The sequence below is a fragment of the Gekko japonicus genome, unplaced genomic scaffold (genome assembly GCF_001447785.1).
Source record: "Gekko japonicus isolate JY-2015 unplaced genomic scaffold, Gekko_japonicus_V1.1 scaffold58, whole genome shotgun sequence".
Classification (NCBI taxonomy): domain Eukaryota; kingdom Metazoa; phylum Chordata; class Lepidosauria; order Squamata; family Gekkonidae; genus Gekko; species Gekko japonicus.
Genome location: NW_015162475.1, coordinates 1,793,982 through 1,816,954, shown reverse-complemented (window position 1 = coordinate 1,816,954; position 22,973 = coordinate 1,793,982). Strand labels below are relative to the sequence as shown.

General features: G+C 43.1%; 1 protein-coding gene across 1 annotated transcript in view; it reads left to right on the top strand.

The window, feature by feature from the left end:
* Positions 1 to 22,973, top strand: part of ITGA9 (integrin subunit alpha 9) — a 296,748-nt gene that overhangs the window by 184,818 nt on the left and 88,957 nt on the right. The window contains exon 17 of the mRNA XM_015405733.1: positions 5,449 to 5,599. Within this exon, the coding sequence (XP_015261219.1) occupies positions 5,449 to 5,599 (151 nt within the window). The remainder of the gene's footprint in view (positions 1 to 5,448; positions 5,600 to 22,973) is intronic.

Here is a 22,973-nt window from a genome sequence, read left to right as displayed (position 1 = left end):
CTTCCTCTTCTTCTCCTTCTTCTTCTCCTTCTTCCCGTTCTCTTTGCCAACCTAATTCTTCACCATATTGTTCCCAAAAAATTTCTACTTTAAAGATGGAATCTATCTTTTGTCTTCTGGTGCCATATGTAAATATAACTCCTTCTGGTATTCGCCAACGGTACATAATTTCATTTTTCCTCAAGAGATTTGTCAGTACACCATAAATTTGCCTCTTTTCTCTAACACGCCAGGGTATTTCCTTCAAAAACTTAATCTCCTCTCCTTGAATTATGACTTTCTTTTCATTTGTGGCCTTAAATATTTTATCTTTCAGACCCCTTTTATAAAACTTTATATGGACCTCTCTTGGCTTTTTATTCCGTCTTGCGTATGCTGAATTTCTTCTATAAACAGCTTCTATCTCGTTAGAGATTTCTTCTTTTGTTCCTATACTCAGTTGTTCTGCAAGGTTTTCTGACAAGATCTCTTTTAAATCTTATTCAATGTTTTCTGGTATGTTCTAGCACCTAAGAATCAAAGCTGCCTTATCCATTTCCATATGAATCATTGTTTCTTCCATTTTGTCATTTTTTAACTTTAATTCTTGGAGATCATATTCTAAATCATTTATCTTTTTCTCTTTCTTATAATTTTTGTTTGTTATTTTTTGTAGTTCCTGTCTGTTTTCATTTATTTGTTTCTTAATTTCTTCTGTCTCATGTTTAATTTGGTCTGTTAAAGCATCTATCTTGTCATGTATGGGGTCAATTTCTTTTTTCATAGCCTGTGTCACGGATTCCTGTATCATCGCTTTTAAATCTTTAAGTGTTAGTTGGGTGGTACTCATTGTATTTATTTTCAGCTTAATTTGGCTAGGTGATGGTATTGACGGCTTCCTACTGCTAATGACACTACCGCTTCCCCCACTTGCCATGTATTAATTTTGTTTGTTTTATTTATTTATTTATGCATTCGATTTATATACTGCTCATACCCGAAGGTCTCTGAGTGGTTTACAGGCGATTTTCCAAATACAGTTAATTCCTAAACTAGGGCCACATGAAACAGAGGTGGGGGCTGCCTACCGGCACCCAGGTGGCAGGATAGTTGTCCTTCTGGCTTCGGCTCTGGCTGCTTTCTTCCTGGCGTCCTTGGGGTCGGCGTTGGCATCCAAGAGCAGGTTTTTCCCTCAGCCTCGGTGGTCTCCTTGGAGCACGGCCTGTGTTCTTCACAGTTGGCTTTACATCCACATTTGGCTCCGCCGTGCCTGCGCTTTCCACACTACCGAGCTCTCCGTGACTCCACGACTCCGCCTCCTTCTCCCTTCATCATCGGCCTCGCCACGATGTTCCTTCCACCTGCCAGCAGGGATCACCTTGTTTTGTGTTGTTTTTTTATTTATAACTTTCTTCTTCTCCTTTTACCCCTTCTTTGACTTCCAGTGCTTACTTTTAAATCAAATGAATTTATTTATAATTTATAAAGGTCTCTCTTCCTTTCTTCTTTTAATTCAGAAGATTTATTTCAATTTAAGATTTAAGGATTTAATTCAAGTATATTAATTTATATAAATTGAACCCAAAGGCATAGATAATCCAAATATGTTAATTTAAATAACTCTCTCTTCTTTCTTAATAATTGTTATTTATATTGTTAAATTATCTTATCTTATTATTTTATGACCAGTAAGTTTCAGTATCACATATCCCAGCTTCTTATCCAAAAAGATAGGATGGAAAGGGAAACCAAAAAGAAGAAAGAAAAAGAACAGAGTTCACTAGTCACTCAAATCACAACACCCCATTCTTTCTTATACAGTTATTTTCACCTCTCTTTCTCCCTTTCTCCCCTCCTCTTTCAGTCTCACCACTTCTATGGCTGTCTAACCCCATCTTTCATAGTATTGTTCTTTGCCGCTGCCCCTGCGTAGCTTTTTATTGTTGTCTTGTTACGCTGTCCCACTTTCACTTTCTCCGGTTTAAAGTCTGTCTTTCTCCATGTATCCTTTCTGGAATGTTGTTTTCTGGCCACCGTTACTCTCGCCGCTGTTTTGGCCTCTCCTTCCTTCTTTATTCCACTCCTCTGGAGGACTTCTGATTACACTCCTTCAGTGCTACCGTTTAAAGCCGCAGTGCATACAAAGAGAAAAACAAAATACAAACTATTAGATACCTATCATCACTGAGTAAGTACTTGTGCCTACCTTAAGTTCTTATCTCTTACCGTGTATGTTAATTCCCCTCCTCTAAGCTTGAAACCTTATTTTCTACAGCCGTTTTAACCGGAGGATTTCTCTTTTGTTTTCCCTCTTATGTTTTTTATTAAGTATCAAACTAGCTACTTCTTAGCCCACCCAGATGTAGTCAAGAACAGAATGATTTTTTTTACTTAGCTTCGATTATTTTGGCATTTAGTTTTCTTAGACTCTCATCGGTTCTGCGTGGTCCACTATTGCTCGTTGTTTTTGGTGACGAGCCACTTCTAGCTCTCGCTTCAGAGTCCGCTGCGTCTTCCAGGAATTTTGCCCCCTGCCTTGCTTTCTCTTCCTGAGAGCAATTGAGGCGTTAAAACTGCCTAGGAAAGCTATTGTTTAGGTTGTTGTGTGGAGAGCACTCAACACACACAACCTCTCCTCGCGGTACCGGAACCTCCCTCCTCCTCATTTCCCCAACTTTAAATGCATTCTCAAAGCCCCCCCCCCGGCTGGCTTGGAGAAGGCATTTGTCTCTTTACATTCCTTCTTCAAGCTAAGTGGAAGGGGGGGCTTGGAGGATGCATTATGTTAAAGGTGCTTTCTTTCTCTGCTCCCCACCACCTCAAGCCTACCCAAGGAGGGGTACACTGGCCGGGAAAGGGAAGACTGATCGGGGAGGGGAGGCATGCCTGCCCTTTGCTTCCCCAGCCACCCTACCGGGAGCCGCATAATATGTGTGAAGGAGCCGCATTTGGCTCCTGAGCTGCAGTTTGGCCACCCCTGAGTTAGACCTTCACAATAAAAAAAAAATAATTAAATTTGAGCTTTCTACCAAGCTGTAAGATAAGGTATGCTAAGTACCCTAATAATTTCAGGATAATTTGCCAGCAGTTCAACACAGTGAACCCTAGTGTTCTTTCTGGTGCTTCCAGACTTCTAAAATTAGTTATTAAATATCCCATGTTGTTGATTGTACTGACTATGTGTAATCCACCTTCAGCCCCTGTGAGAAAGGTAGATTCTGAATAACATAAATAAAAACAATTTTAAAATGTTGAGATAGAGTTGAAACTGGGCTCGATAGATTGTGTATAATGTTAGAACAAATTTAGAGTCCAGTGGCACCTTTAAGACCAACAGACGTTTATTCAACATATGAGTTTTTGTGTGCATGCACACTTTGTCAGATACATTGTAAAATTCATCCCAGTGTATTTGACAAAGTGTGCATGCACACGAAAACTCATACCTTGAATAAAGCTTTGTTGGTCTTAAAGGTGCCACTGGACTCTAAATTTGTTCTACTGCTTCAGACCAACATGGCTGACCACCTGGAACTGTGGACTGCCAATTTCCCATTCTTCAGTACCCCCAGGGGAAAAAAAAAAGCAAGGGTAGGATCTTGTCTAAATTCCGTGCACAGTGTGCGGCATCCCCACCCCAAAGCAGTCCAAAATGCCCCTTAAGATGAGGGACTCCCAGGAGCGACATGAAGTGGAACTTGGAGGGCTGCTGGAATAAGATGGAATTCCCCCCCTTTTATGTGTGGATCTTTTTGATGGGATCCATCCTGATGTGTCCTACTAAGATGTCATCAGTTATGCTAACAGTAGGCTGTTGCTTGTCATGACTACCCAAGGCAGGATGTCCTGTCCTGGTTCAGGCAGGCACCTGGGGCAAAAGGCATAGTCCAAAAACAATCTGGGGTCAAAGCACAGCTATTCAAAAGGCCAGGCATAAAGCCAAAAGGGCAAATCCAAAGAGCACAAGTCATGGTCCAGAAGGTCAAAAGACACCAATATCTAAAACTCAAACATTGTGGACAAGTTACTTCCACACTGGGTTTCCCTTTTCTGGCTGCTTTTATCAGGAGTCATTCAAGGCCAGGTGCAACTCCTCAACCTGCTGAGTCATCTAGGGATAGGTGCAAGTCCTCAATGGCTGAGCAGCCTATAGGGCTGTCAGCCTTGATTCTGCAGTGATTCCAACTCACAGGCAGAGGTTGCCTAGTGCTGGGCTGCCAGCCGTGCATTATGGCACCACTTCTGCACCTCCCTCTGGGCTCACCTTCTCCGGCATTCCCAGGACTCTGATGGGTGAGTTTGGGGGTGAAGCTGGTGAGTGAGGCTGGGGGTGAGGCTGGTGGCTGCAGGGCCTCTGCTTCAGCCTAGGATCACAGCCTGCAGGACTGAGGGAGTGGCACACTGATTTCAGCCTGACTGCCCACCTGACGGAGTCTCCACCTTGTCTGGTGGGTCTTCCTGAAGCATCTGAGGGCTGGGGCCAGCTTCCTCCATCTCTTCCTCATCCGAGGAGGTGTTGGCAGGCAGGCCCTGCAACACAGGCACAGTTGTAAATGGAACTAGCTTTTGCAGCTTCCACAAAAAGGTTCATATCCATAAATATATATAGGTTAATATAAGGAGGTACATAGATCCCAAGGCATGTACTGTTTTTATGGTTAAATCCAGCAGCTTGAACTGAAGCCAGAAAAAAACAGGCAACCAGTGGATGCCTTGTAAGGCAGATGCCATATGGTCATACTGGTTTACTCCAGTCAACAAACAAATGACCGACTTTTACATGAGTTGAAGTTTCTGAGTTGTTTCAGGAGCATGAATACACATCTGACATAACAATATTGTGCATATAGGAATCCATATCATTGCATTGAGTTATCTGGCGTTGGCTTATTAGCACATCAGTGTACACATGCACTGCTTCTGGTACGATATCCTCGAAACCTGCCTATTTCCAGCAATTATCTGCCATATGTAATAGTCAGGTTTTGCGATGGAAATAGGAAATCGCAGATATTTGTAGTATTGATGTAACTGAGCCAGTCCAACAAGTTTCTGTAAGTGTAGAAGTGTGGATAGGAGAGTACAGTTCCCGAGAGTATCTATTTTATTTATTAGATGTGTATCCCACTCTTTATCCCGAGAACTCAGGGCAGTGCTTATGCGGTTATCCCATTTTTTCCCCCCTGACTTCATTTCCGTGAGAGAGAGCTCCAGCAAGCGGTGAATGTCGATGCAGTGGGATTTCTTCTTTGCAAAGTGTTCTTAAGTAATATTTTTGGCCTAGCCACATAGTGACAGATTAGGAGAGGAGCCAGGTACATCCTTTCTCCCCCCTCTTTTCCTTGTAATAGGAGAGTTATAGTTTTGGCTCAGATTTCAACAATATGCTGTCAGGTTTCTCTGCTGTTCATTAAGGAAAACTTAGCATGAGCAGCAAGGTTTTAATAATGTTTTTGTTTCTGTTCACAGTGTGGATGACAAAGCTCCCTATCTGGCTTTGGGAGCAGTGAAGAACATTTCACTTAACATCTCTATCTCCAACCTTGGGGATGATGCTTATGATACCAACGTGTCCTTCAACTTCTCCAGAGAGCTCTTCTTCATCAAGATGTGGCAAAAGGTCAGTCTCAGGATGGGGAAAGGTATTTTTATTAACTTGAGATCATTCAGTGAAACTTTTACCTCTCTCTTTTTTCTGAGGATGCCTATCAGGGAATTTAAATCTCCTGTTTATAAGCTTAAATAAAAGCTTCCCTATATTTCTGGAAGCTCTGTGTAGTTCTCTTTCTTTACACTTGCATACACCGGGGGGGGGGGAGTTAAAAAGTGTTGCCCGGGTGCATGTAGCTCTTCTTTTCATTTCAAAAATGTTAATGCAAACTAGTGTTGTTAAACTGAAGACAGGAAGAATATAGGCAATAGCTTCAAAGCTTCTTCCTACACTTACATGCTCAGAGTGTTTGATCTATACATACTACCTATTAGGGTGAATTATCACAGTCAAAAGTGCACCAGTCGGCATGGTGGTGATTTGTGACAAATTGTTGCCTCTTACCACATCTCTCAGGGAGTGTACCAAAGTTTACAAGAAGAAATATTTTGCCACTTGCATATCTCCTTGAAGGTGCCTTTGCAGGGGGTCTGATAATTTATATTTAAGCCTGGCTAAAGGAGAACTTCAGGATGTGGTTAAATATAAGCCTTGCCTTTTTGACCTCCCAAGAAAGAATCACCTGTGAGAACTTGCCATAAATTGTCACCCTTTGCACAGCTACATTGTGGAGCATTTGCCTGAAACGGTAAGAGTCCAAGATCTGTGGCACTTCCAAAGGTTGTTCGTAGTGATATCTGATCTCGCATGTTTAAGTAAATTGAGCAATAGTTGATGTTGTAGCTTTGCTTTTCCTGCCAGATAACTGCATGAAATATAAGCACTTTTCATTCATTATGTTTTACTTCTTGTATAGGGGATCACATGTAGTATGTTCATCCAATACACTTGGTCAAATGTAACGACTGAAAAAGTTCTGTATTATGATTGCAAAGTTGCTGATTCCCACAATGACTGATAAACAAATCTGGTTGATGTTTTTGGTATTGTACCACTATGGAGGCTACTCTATATGAGCTTTTTTCTTCTTTGTGTGGCACAGTGTACGCCCATTCCCTTTGCTAGTATCATTTTACATGTTTTGGTAATTTCATCTTTGGTAATTTCATTACTTCCAGGCTCACAAGCATATGTGCGTGTGTGTGTGCGCGCACACACACACACAAACACATACCAAAAATAAAACAACCCCCCCCAAAAAAACCTTTGGTAATTTGATTTAGCAGAAATACCGAGCATGAGCAGAAAGGGGAGTTAGAATCCAAGCCTACCAATTTCAAGTGTCAGGACCCAATTCCATGACTTCAAAGCGTAACACACAGTATAAATATTTTAAAGAATTGGTTTTTTCTTTAGATCAGAGTTAAGAATGGCAACACAAAACTGTCTACAGAATACTAAATATGAAAGAAATATTTATTAAGGAGAGGACAAGAAACAGTGATTTTAATGGTTTAAACTATAGGAAGACTTGTTTAGGTTGAATATTGGAAAAATATTCCATTCTGTAAAAGTTAAGTGAAATGCAGAAGGCTGCCTAGGGAGGCTGCAGCGCTTTTGTCCTTTGTATAGGGTTGGATTTTTAAAATTGTGAATGCCATGTTAGCTGCACAGTAACCTGCTTTAGGAACTGATTAATGGTGTTTTCGTACACACCAAATAATGCACTTTCAATCCACTTTCAATGCACTTTAGCAATTCTTTGCAAGTGGATTTTGCCATTTCACACAGTAAAATCTGATTGCAGAGTGCTGAAAGTGGAGTGAAAGGGGATTGTTCAGCATATGTGGAAGGAAATTGTGTGTGTTTAACTCTGTGATTCCTGACCTGGCTTATACAATATACGGTGTCTATTCAAGAAGGTCCCTGGTAAACCCAAAGACCAACAAAATCTGTGAACTGGGCAATTACTTGATATGGAGAGCTGTAGTCCCTATGATTGCAGTGGGGATTTTTGGCTGACTGCATTTGTGATTATGGGGCCATTAAGGGAAGGGCTACAGTATTAGAAAATGGGAAATGCAAGGAGAGGAGAGGAGTTCTGTCTGGTACCAAAAGGCAAGGTTTATTCTTGCCTTAAAAACGGTCATAATTGCTGCATATATTTCCAATAAAACTTCCCTTAATGGGAATTTGAGGTACAGATTTGAGCTACAATATTGCATGTTACAATGAAATAACAATCAGTACGTTAATACTGGACAAAAAAAGGAAAGCCGTAAAAAAAGAATATGAATATATAAAATAATAAATTTTACTTGCAATGTGGTAAAAATGACTATATTACTTTCTTCAGCAGCAAAGTTAATAGACACAAGACAAGGATGTTTATGAGACCTCTTAAGAGGAGAGTCATGTGATGGGTGCAAAAAGCACATCCTATCTGTACCTCAAATATTTTCACCTCTGAAGAAGCCCCCCAAGGGGCGGAAACACGTCAGGTCACTTGTATTGGCCCTTGTGTCCAGGCCACTTGTACTTTGTAACAAGGCTTTCATTGGGCCCTTATATGTTTTTAACTGTCTTTCTAATAAATACATGTATTTTTGTATACAATAAGTGTACACTACATTTTTAATAGTGGCCCCATTGATCCCTCGTGGTTCTTGGTTCCAGGTATTGGGTCAAGTCTGTTTTCCCCTCCCTTTCTCTTACTTATATACATTGCTAACCCTGAGACTGGTTGGCGGTGCTAGCTCTTCATTGTTGAGAGGATCCTTCCTGGCAGTTGACAGTGGAGGAAAAAACGAGGTACTTGCCTTCATGTCATAACTGGGAAGGAAAGAAACACTGCTAGCAGGCAAGCCCATTGTCTTTAGTTATCTTACACAGCTAATTTCCCCTCTTCAACTGCTAGGGAAGATAAGCTGAGTTGAGATAACTACACCCAGCCAGCCAGCAGAACCTCTCAATATGATGCCAAAGGAGGGTTGCCAAGTCCTACCTTAAGCCGCAGCGGGGGACTCCCGGCTTGCCCAGGGAGCGCACGCGCCGCGATCACGTCACCTGGAAGTGACGCGGCCATGTCGGGTGCACCGGGGGCGGGGCTGCAGTCATCCGAGGGAAAAACATAGAGTTTTTCCTCAGATGACCCCAGCCCCGCCCCCGGCGCGCCCGGCGTGGCTGCATCACTTCCGGCTGACGTGCTGACGCCGGGCACATCCCGTGCTTTGGGGGTTGGGTTCCCCCCGGGGCCTGATCCACCGGCGGCGGGGAACGGGCCTCTGGGGCGGGGGTTTCCCCGCCCCCCGGGGGGACTTGGCAAGCCTATGCCAAAGCAAGGTCCTTTTTCTGTGTAATATTGTGCTAGGTTTTTATGTCAGGAGGTCTTATTATATTTGTGATGGGCCAGATTATACATTTTGTTTGTTTGCAGGAGCACAGGTCAGGAATATGATCGGGATTTCCTGCCTGGATTTAAAAAAACAACAACCAGTATTGTGTTATCACTGGCCTTGTGTAAAATGCTTTCTTGTTTAAAAAAATGTTGCAGAGAAACTTTTAATAGCTTCTCATTTAATGCGCGTGACCCAAGCAGAGTCATATTTTTCCATGTTGTCACCTGAAACGCATTCTCGGCGGAGGAAAACCTCAGACTAAAGACCACCCTGGCTGCCAGGTACCTAATCTCCCTTGGAGAGCCCTCTGGAGATACGGTAACTCGCCATGTGCTTCGGTTTGTTGTTTTTTTCCCATGCGCCTACGAAGCAGCGCTTAGCAGATTAAAATGTAATATGCTTTCATCTGCTTATTACACCTACCCCAAAAGTGAGGACAATAACTGGCTCTTTGTTTGAAATGGCTTATGTAAACTTCTGAAAAGGTATATTAGGTGAATAGACACACAATGTCTAATATTACGGTTGAAAGGAAAAATTATGCCCCATGCTCAGTAATTACTAGAGAAGCGTTTACTTCATGCAAGTGTTATCGTTGCTGCTGGCTCTCATTTCCTTCAGACTCTGAAATTTCATGACCCGTGCTAATGGCATTTCTTGGCAAGCCCCCCATTTCTCTTTGCTAGGGTGAGAAAGGGCACATTGACTGATATTTAAAAGGCTGCATTTATTGAGCTGTTTCATTTTTCTCCGCTCTGTAACCAGACATCAGCAGCACCATGGCTGCAGGCCCTAAATGTGCTTTCCATCGTGTTGAAGGCTGTCTAAGGCTGCTGCTGGTATGCCATTGAAGGTTTGTTGTTGTTGTGTTGAAGGCTGGCCTTTAAAACGTCATTAGGAAGACAATGATTTGTGTGGTAGGCATCCAAGGCTGTGTGGTTACTTTGCCAACAGTGTGTCCTTTGCTTAATTGTATTGGCCCTCGTGCTTGAGTTGCAGTATTTTTGGCAGAAATTCTTAACTCCTAATACAGTTCTGTTTCCATGTTCCCAATTGATCTGCATATGCTGAATATTTCTCGTGGCTGGCTTACTGGGGGTGTCCCAGGGAGCCAGAGATCTGCCATGCCCAGGACTCACCGTGGTTGTGTGCTGCAGCAAATAAATACACAGACTGTATCTATAATGCATTTATCTAAGGTTAGGGAAAACCTTAGCCAAACATTGGAGAGCGAGTTTAGTGTAGTGGTTAAGTGAGCAGACTCTAATCTGGGAGAACCAGGTTTGATTCCCCACTCCTCCACTCGCAGCTGCTGGATGACCTTAGGCAAGCCATAGTTCTGTCAGCTCCACCTACCTCACAGGGTGTCTGTTGTGGGGAGGGGAAGGGAAAGTAGTTTGTAAGCTGTTCTGAGACTCCAAGGGAAGGGCAGGGTATAAATCCAATCTCTTCTTCTTCTTGGTCTTAAGCTCCTTCTCACACCTTGCTTCTCCCCACTCCCTCCACACTCAGGGAATCACAGCTAAAAACCAACTCCTGTGAGTGTGTGAATGCAGGTGGATCAGAGTTTCTCCCCTCTCCCCCACCACACTAATTGGGATTTTGAATCTTAGAATTCTGGTTAGCATGTGTGTCTTTGTGGGGGAGACACTAATGTGTGGTCACATTCATGCATCACTGGTAACCAGAGTTTGTAATCACCTCCACACAAAAAGGGAGGAGGAAGGAATGAGTTGAGTAAGCCTGGTAGCCCATTGGCAAGGAAGCCACTGTCCTGAATCTACTACTGATCAGCTTTGCTAAGTAACCCCAAATTCTAGTTATATCAGGGATCCTTATTCTTTTCGCCATGCATGATTTTATATACCTCTGGCATCCTGTATTAGTTGTTCTAACTAAATGAATGCCTTAGCCTTACATGGGAAGAGATTTCTATAGTCGAGCATTCCTCAGTATCATTTCTGTAGGTTATTAACAACAGTTTACCTATAATGACTTGCTTCTTTCTTTTTTGTTCAATATAAAGAGCAGGAGGCAATGGATATTAGGCTTTGTGTGTGTGTGTTTTGTAACAAGACCTAGAATTTTTATCAGAGTTTTGCTACAAAGGATCTATAGCTTTCAAACCAGAGAGACTTTTCTTGCTGGAAGTTTCAGATGGTGCCGAGAGATAAAGGGCATCCTGAAGTGAAACCCCAACAGGATGGTAATCATATATTTTTGGAATTTAGCTTTACTCACTTACATACTGTATATCAAATTAGTTATGATAGCAGGAACTGGTGGTAATTGCTCTCTTTCATCTAGTTGCTCAGCTATTCCCTTTGATATTTCCCCCCCTTATCCATTTAGCATCTTCATGTTTTCCTTAAGAATATATATTTTTAAAACGTTTTCCCAGTTGTGATTTGCTTACATGAAAATAAGTAGGAGCCAGCATGGTGTAGTGATCAGAGTATCAAATTAGGATCTTGGAGACCTGGGTTTGTTCCATGAGCTATGTACAGATTACAGCAGCAGGTCTTTTGAGTGCTGCTCGTAGAAGTGAGACTGCCAAAACTCCCAACATTGGAAGAAGTTGTCAGGAATGGTGAGACAAAATGGATCAACCAATGTTCGTATTGATCAATCAAACCTAAGACTTTGAATTTTTGGAGGGCCATCATTGGCTTTCTCAAGTGATGTGGCAATGTGGGGGGAAGCAGATAATTTGCTTCTTAGTAAATGTCATGAATGAATGTGGTCCAGTTTGAGCAGACAGTAATGAGGATCTTTTTTGGTTCATACGTCTCAGGCACCATCTGTTTTTAGGAGTCAATATGTAACCCTCTTCTGATCTCTCTATTGTCTCTGTCCTTGCTATATATATAAGGAGTCAGCTTGCCATTGGACATTGTTGTATGCTGATTCTACATGTCTGTCAATAGAGGATCCTTGACAGCAATGATGAGCAATATTTAGCTGATTTAGCTAACGCTTAGTTATCACTGAGGCCACAACCCTGACAGACTTTACCCTCTTGAAAACTATTCCCATTTGTATTCTGTGGCTATACAGCTGACCACATCAGTTTACCACCTCAGTGAGATTAGAGGTTCATATAAATGCACAATAAATTTAATTTGTAAACATCTTTCTGCCTGTGGTGATTAAAAAAGCTTATACTGAAAACTTTCACCTTTTTTGCCAGTTTTATGGCTGCTGGTGAGCCATTTCAAAGTCAAGCAGGCTATGAGACACACTTAGAAGATAATGATTCTTAAAGAGAAATACTTATAATCACTTGGGTTTTGTATTTCCTGAAACTAGAGTTACTGTGTTGTGAAACCTAGATTTAGATACCCAGTGCCAAAATCGTTATTTTTATTATATAGCTTTTCATATTTTAAAACAGGAGCCTTTTAATGTTATGACTCTGATAGCTGGCTTAATGCAGACGAGGAAGTCTCAAATATTTGAAAAGCCGCCCCTGTTAAAATTCTCCCATCTATATCATAGCTAAAGGATGAAAGGCTGCTTTTAAAATTACCTCCCTGAGCTTCAGCAGTCTTGTGGTCCCATTTAGATACCATCTTTCAAATGGTTTCTGTTTGCCTAATAGAGGTGATGCAAAATACATTTGAAAACCATCAAGTTAATTAGCTACAGTGCAGGATTTTTATGTTAGATACTGCAGTTCCGTTGTGCACAATGAAATTGTGCTGAGTTATTAAAAAGCTGGCCAGGAGAGCTAAACCAATATATACCGTTTTTACTCAAAAGGAAGTCAACCTTGAATGTAAGGTGACTCTACCTAAAATATGTTATATACCCCCAAATATATATATACAAATATATATTTACAGTTTATATTTACAAACTGTAACATGTATGCAAAGGTAAGATGACATTCTCTTTTTTTTGGTGTCATACCTGGAACAAAACCTAGTCTCATATTGGAGTAAATACTGTAGTTAATAGTAACAATATATCATAACAGCTAGTTGTGTGATAATTTGATTCTCTTAGGATTCTATTGTTACATGTACTCCACTCTCCAAACAGGGGAACGCAGTTCCCCCGGGTGAGGTGCAGGGGGCGGGGCACATGATGAAGCTCCGCCCCCTGCTTCCGGCCGCCCCGCTTCCAGCCCTCATTCAGCCAGGAGGAGGCAGGAGAAGAGGGAGGGTAAGTTGCTTCCTCCCCGCCTCTCCCCACCCCTGCCTGCCTGGGGCCAGGGAGGGCCTTGGCGGGGCTTCCTCGCACTCCCGCTGGCCTTGCAGGTCCACCGCCGGGCTCCTGATGTCAGGGGGTGTGGCATATGCTAATGAGTTATGCTAATGAGTCCCCCTAGCTCTTTTTCTACGAAATGACCCCTGGTTACATGTACTCTATTCTCCAAACAGTGAGAAGCTACAGGGGTAACACTTTACCTGGGTTGGTTTCATCTAGAGGAGAGAACACCTGTAATGTTTTTGTAATACTAACTCTATTTACAAATGTACAGGTACAGCACAGGTGAATGCAAAATAGGCTCTCCCACAGGGAAGAGGATCTGCCACTCCAGATCCCCATAGAGAGATCCTGCACTCTCAGGGTCCTTCAGCCAGCTCACTGCTCTGTCTGCTTCTCCCTGTCTCTCCTCAGGAATCTCAACTGCCCTTCCTTTTCCTATAGACACATGTCTGGCCCCGGCCTTCAGCTGGTAGGGAGGCTCACCTCTTCCAAGCCTTGATGGGGCCAGGGCCACAGCCATTTTCCTGAGAATCACTGAGGGGATATCTCAGCGGTGGAGCATTTGCTCGGCAAGCAGAAGGTCCCAGGTTCAATCCTGGCATCTTCCGCTAAAAGGTGGTAGGTGATGGGAAAGATCATTTCCTGAAACACTAGAGAGCTGCTGCCAGTCTGAGTAGACAATACTGACCTTGATGGACCATGGATCGGATTCAGTGTAAGGCAGCTTCATGAGTTCTGTCCTTAAGAAACATGGTCACTCATTTGAGTTCTGTCCTTAAGAAACAAGTGAGTTCTGTCCTTAAGAAACATTGTAACTCATTTGTCATGTCTACTCATTTGAGTTCTGTCCTTAAGAAACATTTGAGTCCTGTCCTTAAGAAACATGGTCACTCATTTGTCATTTCTCCAAGGTAGGCCAAACTGAGACAACAAAACCGTTCACTGTAGATTCACAACATCATTTAATTTGCTTGGCGCCCTGTGTGTTAATCAGAGACTGTTCAGCTTTTTAATTCCTGATTTATTTGTATGTTTACACCTTTTGCACCAGTGGAGACCTGAAGTGGCTTATATTGGACTTCCCTCCTCCATTTTTATCCTCACAACAACCCTGTGAGGTAGACTAGGCTGAGAGCGTGTGAGTGGCCCCAGGCCATCCAGCAAGCTTCCATGGCAGAGTGAGATTTTGAAACTGGGTCTCCTAGATATTAATCCAACATTCTAACCAGTTTACATAGAAGTGACTGATTTACACACACATGTACATAACTGTATGGGAGTTTGGAGTTTAGAGATGTAGGCTGCATTCAGAAGTCATGAATAAGCATTTTTGGTGACATGAATTACTTTTGAAATCTTGGGGTCTCACATTCCCTTTTCCCCTTGCATGCAAAGCTGTGGTTGAAATCTTCTTGGTTTAGGAAGTCTTCTAGGTAACTCCAAGTTGTGATATCCAAATTCAGGCACTCCATCTTGGGATTCTTAACCAATTTGTGGCTTAAAATCTCTGTTGCTGGGTAGAAGACAGACTAATTTATTGGATTCTAGGGTGGTGGGAGTCTGCTGCTGCCAGAGTAACAAGAGTCTTGCAGTGCTTTACCAACAAATGAATTTATTATGGCATAAACTTGGGTAAGCCTGAGTCCTCTTCATCAGATGCATCCTAAATGTTATGATGCTTATTATATATTCCCAATGCATTTCGAACAGGAAGATATTCCTGACAAGAACTTTTCTTTAACAGGTTTGGAGGTGTCATATAAAGATTTGTGGCCTCAAAGAGATGTTCCCGTCTTGGTAGGCTAGTTTTCCATGTAGTCAGATTCATTTGTGCTTCATTTGTGTTTCAACTATTCCTCTGGAGGAGTATTTTCTACCTTGTTTGAGTTGGCAAGAGGTTGCTGGAGTTAAGAAAGTGCCTTTTACATGCACACAGTGATATGTGGATACATGGGATGTAGCTGACAGGTCGCTTATAAGTATTACAGAAAGAAGAGACAGCACATTGACTAGGTTCAAATGCAATGCCAAACCATGCTTTGGAGGAATGTTAATTGCCCCCCCCCCAGACGGAAGAAAGAGTCAGACAACAAGGTTGGATGAAATAAGGCCACTTTATTAACATATTAAAGTAACGGCAAGGGCAAACATGAAAACAGCGGCACGGCAAGGCCTGGTGTTGCTTTGACCCCATCCTTAACCGTATAAAAAGGCAAGACACCACGGCCCCCGGGTTGGAGCCAACCGTGCTTGCAAACCCAGCTGAACCAATGATTGGGATGCGCCTTCAGGAGGCCTCAAACACCACCGCACGGCCAGCGCTGAGTCTCCGTCTTGGCCATCCCCATAGGCAGTCTGCAAGCCTCATCCCTGGCCACACGGCTGCAGGGTTGATCCCGCAGACCCCTCTACTCCCCCAGGGGTTATTAATTGGTGCTTACGAGCTGCTGAACTTTATTTAAACCTAATTCTGCCCTAACAAAGTGATGAACTAGCCACAAGGCACCATCCCAAACCAATTCCTCAATCCACTGACAGCAGTGCAGGGTAGGCGAAAAAGACCCCATCTCAATAGCCAATTACAACTGAGAGGGGACAGTGGAGCCAGCCTTTAAGACTGTGTAGGCTCCGCTCCCCCTCTTGGAGTTGAGGCTGCACCGCAGCCCTTCCTTCGTTCCTCCTCACGAGGAGGCAAACGCGGCCCCCAGGAGGCATGCCGTGGGCTGTCTCCTGTGGGGCCGGATGAGCTTGGGAGGAACTCTGGGCTCAACCATGCAATCCTTCCCTTTTCCCCTCTGCTCTCGCATTGTTTCCTAGCTTGTGGTAAACCATAGTTTGCTGTTACATTTAAACTAGCAACCTGTGGTTTGTACTTGTCCTGCAAACTAGGATTTCACACTGGGATCAAACTACTGATCATGTGCCAGGAAGCTGGCATATTAATTTTAGCAAACAAGGGAAATAAGGTGGAAGGATTATGCAGGCAAACCTGAGATCTTCCAGGCTCATTCACATAGTGGTACCAGACCAAAGTTTGACATAATGTCTGAATCAAGCCAATGCCACCTATTCAAGAGCTACATCCTCACATTTTTTGTGTGGCTGTGTTACTTTTTTCAAACTGAGCTTTATTCCTAAAATGTAACTGATTTAATGGCCAATATTTAACATTTCTGTCACCAGAAAATGCGCTCTTGATTGGTTGCTATTTTGCGACTTTCTTTTTTGACCCGGAGACTGTAGGAACCTACTTCGCATTAGAGTTGGGGAAAGTTCTGGATATTTGGGGATGGAGCCTGAGGAGGACAGGGACCTCAGTGGGGTGCAAAACCTATAAAGAGAGACAATTGGTTTCCCGTGCTCTCTTCGGCAGCGCATATACTAAAATTGGAACAGTACAGAGAAGTTTAGCATGGTCCCTGTGCAAGGATGACTGACTGACAACTGGTTTCCCTGAGTGAGCTAGCCCCCCCAAAAAAGCATAGTATCATCTACAGGTAGAGATGGGCACAAAGTGGCTGATGAACTAAAGTTTGTCATGAATTTTGGCCAGTTTGTGGTTCATGAAACAATGTTCACAAACTGAAGAACTGCCACAAACTTTCATGAATTTTGATACAGTTCGTGGTGGTTTTTGAAGAGCAGAAAGCAGGGGTTTAAATGCCTGCTGTGACTGACTGTACTTTTTAAAAGCTTAAAAGTGCTGTACAAACAGCTGAAGGACTGTGAAGGATTAATTCTTCACAGAAACAGAGAGCCTTGAGTTGAGCAGAGAGGGGCTTTAGAGCTGAATGCTGAGGAGGAGATTTTCATTCGGAATTCAGCCCTGAATGAGAACAGGAGAACTGGGGAAAGTTGGCAAGGATGAGTGAGTAGTTAGACAGAGACTCCCATTCAAGCCAAGGAAAGAGGATAGATCTTCTAGGAAAGAAGAAAATTCCCTACCAAGTCAAACAGGGACTTAGCTCTGAAGAGTGCAGAGATCCCTGATCTGGTTAGAAACTGCCTGTAAAAACCTTAAGAGTCAGTTAAAAACTTAAGACAAGTATTTGTGTTTCAAGAGAAGGGGGTTGGGTACTGGGAAGAGGGTACTACCCTTCTGGAAACCAAAAGATTATTCAAAGAAAGTGTACTGAAGTGTTCAGGGAAAACAGGGAAACAAAAACCTCTCAATATAAAGATTTGTTAAAAGCTTGAGAGACTCTCTTTAGCCTGAAACAAGAAATAAAGTCTACGCATGTATTGATTTTACCTCAGAGTTATCAATATCGAGTTACGTCAGAAATTTTACCCCTGATTTCACCTGACCTTTATCTTCTATGTTAAATGAAATGTTTTATCCATTTGGGATATAAAAATGTCTTGAGTGCCATTTAAGTTAAAGGGGGCTCCCAGTTCTTCCCTCAGGTTTCTAGGCTGAGCAAACAGCCAAAATATTACACCAAGACAGGGTGGGACAGCCAAAGTTCTTCAGGAAAGAAGAAAACATGTTACGGGGGGGGGGGGGCTCAGTCAGACAGGGAAAGAAAAAGGGAGGGAAAATCTTGCCTCTGAGGGTGGGAAGTTGGACAGGGGGATCATAGCTGCTGTCTGTTCTTCACAAAAAAATAGCTGTTTGGTTTAAATGGCTCTGAGCCTGGAGCTGGCTGGAACCCATAAACCATGAACCAAACCCCATTTTTGTGGTTCATGGCCATCCATATTTACAGGCAACACACCTCTTCCATATTGTTCCCATCCTGGTACTGTGTTTGTCTCATACAATGGGTTTAGGGTTGAGCAGAAGTTTCCACTGTAATTGGTAACTTATTGCAGCTACTTCTACTGACCTATTGTCATTGTGCCTTGATGCAGAATGTCCCCTCTGACCCGTGAGCCCCATTCTGTTTCAGCCGTTGGAGGCATGTAAATGCTCAGGGGTCATAGTGAGTCTCCCACCACAGTGATGGAGTGGTCTCCTGAGTCTGCCCAACTCTCAGACCATTTTTCTGGCGTTTCTCCTTTGGTACACTGCCACCATTTGGCTAATTTTCATACTGCCTGCCAAGGGTTTAAATGGCTCTAAAGTTTGTCATTCTCTACATCAGTGCCGATCAGCTTGTACGGCTGTTTGCAACTTGTTCCCATCTATATTCAGGAACAGGCTACCTGCAACCATCAGAAGCCAACTCTCAGCTGATGAGGGATCAGCTGGGAGTCAGCTTCTGATCTCCTGCTGGGGAAATTTTTCTGTGTACCCAGTAAAATACTGGAAAGGGGGGTGGGATCCGGACCTGATTTTCAGCTGATTGCACAGATCATCTGGAAATTGTGTCCTGATCTCCTAGCCTAGAAGGAGATGCAGCGGGGGGAGGGGGGTCAGAAGTGCAGCTGATCCCTCTTTTCGCTACCCCAGATTGTTTCTACAGATGCTCTGGTGGAACAGCCCCACTCTGACTTGTGGGCCCTATACTGTCCGGCCCTCTGAGGCGTCTGGACACCAGTGGCCATCCAAGATCTCCACCTGGCATTTGCCAGTCACCTGGCTTCCCCAACACCTGGAGGGGCTTTTCCCACCCTCTCAGTTTAACTACTCCCAACACATGGGGTGACATAGAGTTCACCCCTCAAAGCATCCATTTTCTCCAGAGGAACTCATCTCTGTAGTCTGGAGATGAGCTATAATTCTGAGGGATTCCCCAGGTCCTACCAGGAGGCTGGCATCCCTATTTACTTTCTGTAGGTGGATGCAGATATCCTGGTATAAATAAAAGGTTCAGATTAAGGAGGCAAAGATGAGAAACTAATTTATCTTGGGTATCAATTTGAAAGTCTTTTTTAAAGGTCTTTTCAGAACTGCATTATTTCCTTCTCCTTAGATCACTTATGAATTAGTTTTTTTGGTGGGTTGTAGTGCTTTTTTTGATCTGTATCAAGAAGAGCTTTGAAGTTTAGTGAGATATGTGCCTTGAGTTTGTCTTGAGATCTCCATTTCCGGACAGGAAAATTCAAGAGGTGAATGATTGCAGTAGTCCAATGCCCAATCATGTGTGGATCCTGCTGTTGTTTTAAAAAAAACAGGCGAAGAGGATTTGCTTTCACAGTGTCAACTCCAGAGGGCTTGCCATATTAGCCTGTTGCAAAGCAGAGAGAGAGAGAGAGAGAGAGAGAGAGAGAGAGAGAGAGAGAGAGAGAGTCCTTTGCCACATTAATTAGAGGAAATCACATTTATTATGGCAAAAACTTGAATGAACCATTGTCATCTTTTTCAGATGTGTGGAATATATACCCTACATGGGTACAAACATAAGAATATACCCTACATGGGTACAAACAGAAGAATGGTGACAAGGAGGGGGGGGCATAAAAAAGTCAGGCAAGAAGGCCCAGAAAGTGTGCTATGTTACAGGGAGATAGAGAAAGCAGTAAACAATTCAATCGGGTCTAGAAATACAAACAGTAATTTAAGTGATAAATTGGTCTTGGCTTCATAAAGTTAACCTCAGCATAATTTGTAGTGAATCGTTTTCTAAACACCACGGAGACACATAACTGATCTAGAGACATGCTTGCAGGTTAATAAGGAAGTGATTGATATGTACTCATTATATATTTTGCATGTAGATCATGAACTGGCAAAGCAAGATGTATGTTATACATAAACCTATAAAGAGAGACAATTGGTTTCCCGTGCTCTCTTCGGCAGCGCATATACTAAAATTGGAACAGTACAGAGAAGTTTAGCATGGTCCCTGTGCAAGGATGACTGACTGACAACTGGTTTCCCTGAGTGAGCTAGCCCCCCCCAAAAAAGCATAGTATCATCTACAGGTAGAGATGGGCACAAAGTGGCTGATGAACTAAAGTTTGTCATGAATTTTGGCCAGTTTGTGGTTCATGAAACAATGTTCACAAACTGAAGAACTGCCACAAACTTTCATGAATTTTGATACAGTTCGTGGTGGTTTTTGAAGAGCAGAAAGCAGGGGTTTAAATGCCTGCTGTGACTGACTGTACTTTTTAAAAGCTTAAAAGTGCTGTACAAACAGCTGAAGGACTGTGAAGGATTAATTCTTCACAGAAACAGAGAGCCTTGAGTTGAGCAGAGAGGGGCTTTAGAGCTGAATGCTGAGGAGGAGATTTTCATTCGGAATTCAGCCCTGAATGAGAACAGGAGAACTGGGGAAAGTTGGCAAGGATGAGTGAGTAGTTAGACAGAGACTCCCATTCAAGCCAAGGAAAGAGGATAGATCTTCTAGGAAAGAAGAAAATTCCCTACCAAGTCAAACAGGGACTTAGCTCTGAAGAGTGCAGAGATCCCTGATCTGGTTAGAAACTGCCTGTAAAAACCTTAAGAGTCAGTTAAAAACTTAAGACAAGTATTTGTGTTTCAAGAGAAGGGGGTTGGGTACTGGGAAGAGGGTACTACCCTTCTGGAAACCAAAAGATTATTCAAAGAAAGTGTACTGAAGTGTTCAGGGAAAACAGGGAAACAAAAACCTCTCAATATAAAGATTTGTTAAAAGCTTGAGAGACTCTCTTTAGCCTGAAACAAGAAATAAAGTCTACGCATGTATTGATTTTACCTCAGAGTTATCAATATCGAGTTACGTCAGAAATTTTACCCCTGATTTCACCTGACCTTTATCTTCTATGTTAAATGAAATGTTTTGTCAATTTGGGATATAAAAATGTCTTGAGTGCCATTTAAGTTAAAGGGGACTCCCAGTTCTTCCCTTAGGTTCCTAGGCTGAGCAAACGGCCAAAATATTATACCAAGACAGGGTGGGACAGCCCAAGTTCTTCAGGAAAGAAGAAAACATGTTACTGGGGGGGGGGGGGGGGACGGTCGTCTCAGTCAGACAGGAAAAGAAAAAGGGAGGAAAAATCTTGCCTCTGAGGGAGGGAAGTTGGACGGGGAATCATAGCTGCTGTCTGTTCTTCACAAAAAATAGCTGTTTGGTTTAAATGGCTCTGAGCCTGGAGCTGGCTGGAACCCATAAACCATGAACCAAACCCCATTTTTGTGGTTCATGGCCATCCATATTTATAGGCAACACACCTCTTCCACATTGTTCCCATTCTGGTACTGTGTTTATCTCATGCAATGGGTTTAGGGTTGAGCAGAGGTTTCCACTGTAATTTTGCAGCTACTTCTACTGACCTATTGTCATTGTGCCTTGTTGCAGAATGTCCACCCGTGAGCCCCATTCTGTTTCAGCCGTTGGAGGCATGTAAATGCTCAGGGGTCATAGTGAGTCTCCCACCACAGGGATGGAGTGGTCTCGTGAGTCTGCCCAACTCTCAGACCATTTTTCTGGCGTTTCTCCTTTGGTACACTGCCACCATTTGGCTAATTTTCATACTGCCTGCCAAGGGAGCCAGCAGTCTTTGCTTACCTTCCACGTTGCTCTTTAAAGGCTCCACCTTGTTCTCCTGGTACCCTGCAACTGGTTATCACAGGGATGGCTTACCACACTTGTGTACTCCCAGGGAAATAGTCATCTAGCAACCAACCACCTCCCTTCCCCTGGAACCCATTTTAGATAGTGTATCTGAAGTTCTGTGTGGTACAGAGAGCAACAACCAGCATTTAAAATAGAAAACGGTTTATTGAAAAACAAAAGTCCATGCATATACTCTGCACTGGATTGAACAAGGAATATAACAAAGTCCCTCAGCCCTACACATGCCCTATCTGCTTTTGTTCTAAGGCAGGCTCTATGAACTTAAAAGAGTGTTCTAAAAGCTTCCCATTGCCTTGAATTCTTTGTGTGGACTGCCTCCCCATGGTCTCCTCCATGTTGCAATGGCCTCCATCCATTCTTCTTTTTATTAGCTAAATATTTTAGCTAATCATCATGGTACTGTTGTGCAACTAAAACAACATTATGAAGCCAAATCAGAATAAAGGTCATGTCCTAATTATGAATGGTTATTTCTGCCCCATTTTGCAATCCCCCAATAGCTGGCAAGCTTGCTTACACTCACACTAAATAAAAACAATAAGAAGGTGTGCCTACATAAATATCCAGTCAAATATTCATACCATCCTTTAAACATTTCTTTTAGGAGCCAGTTTGATGTAGTGGTTAGGAGTGCAGACTCTAATCTGGGAGAACCGGGTTTAATTCCCCACTCCCCCACTTGCGGCTGCTGATGTGACCTTGGGTCAGTCACAAGTTCTTTCAGAGCTGTTCTTAAAAGAGCAGTTCTCGAAAGAGATCTCTCAGCCGCACCTACCTCACAGGGTGTCTGTTGTGGGGAGGGGAAGGGAAAGGAGATCTCTCCTTCTTTAAAAAATATTTTTATATATGGATCTCCTATCCTGAGATCTCAGAATCTGTCTATTCTGTGTTAGGATAAACCAGGGATGTCGGAACATTTGCTGGTTCGACTTGCATTATCTACATCAGTGCCAATCAGCTTGTACGGCTGTTTGCAACTTGTTCCCATCTATATTCAGGAACAGGCTACCTGCAGCCATCAGAAGCCAACTCTCAGCTGATGAGGGATCAGCTGGGAGTCAGCTTCTGATCTCCTGCTGGGGAAATTTTGCTGTGTACCCAGTAAAATACTGGAAAGGGGGGTGGGATCTGGACCTGATTTTCAGCTGATTGCACAGATCATCTGGAAATTGTGTCCTGATCTTCTAGTCTAGAAGGAGATGCAGCGGGGGGAGGGGGGTCAGAAGTGCAGCTGATCCCTCTTTTCCCTACCCCAGATTGTTTCTACAGATGCTCTGGTGGAACAGCCCCACTCTGACTTGTGGGCCCTATACCGTCCGGCCCTCTGAGGCGTCTGGACACCAGTGGCCATCCAAGATCTCCACCTGGCATGTGCCAGTCACC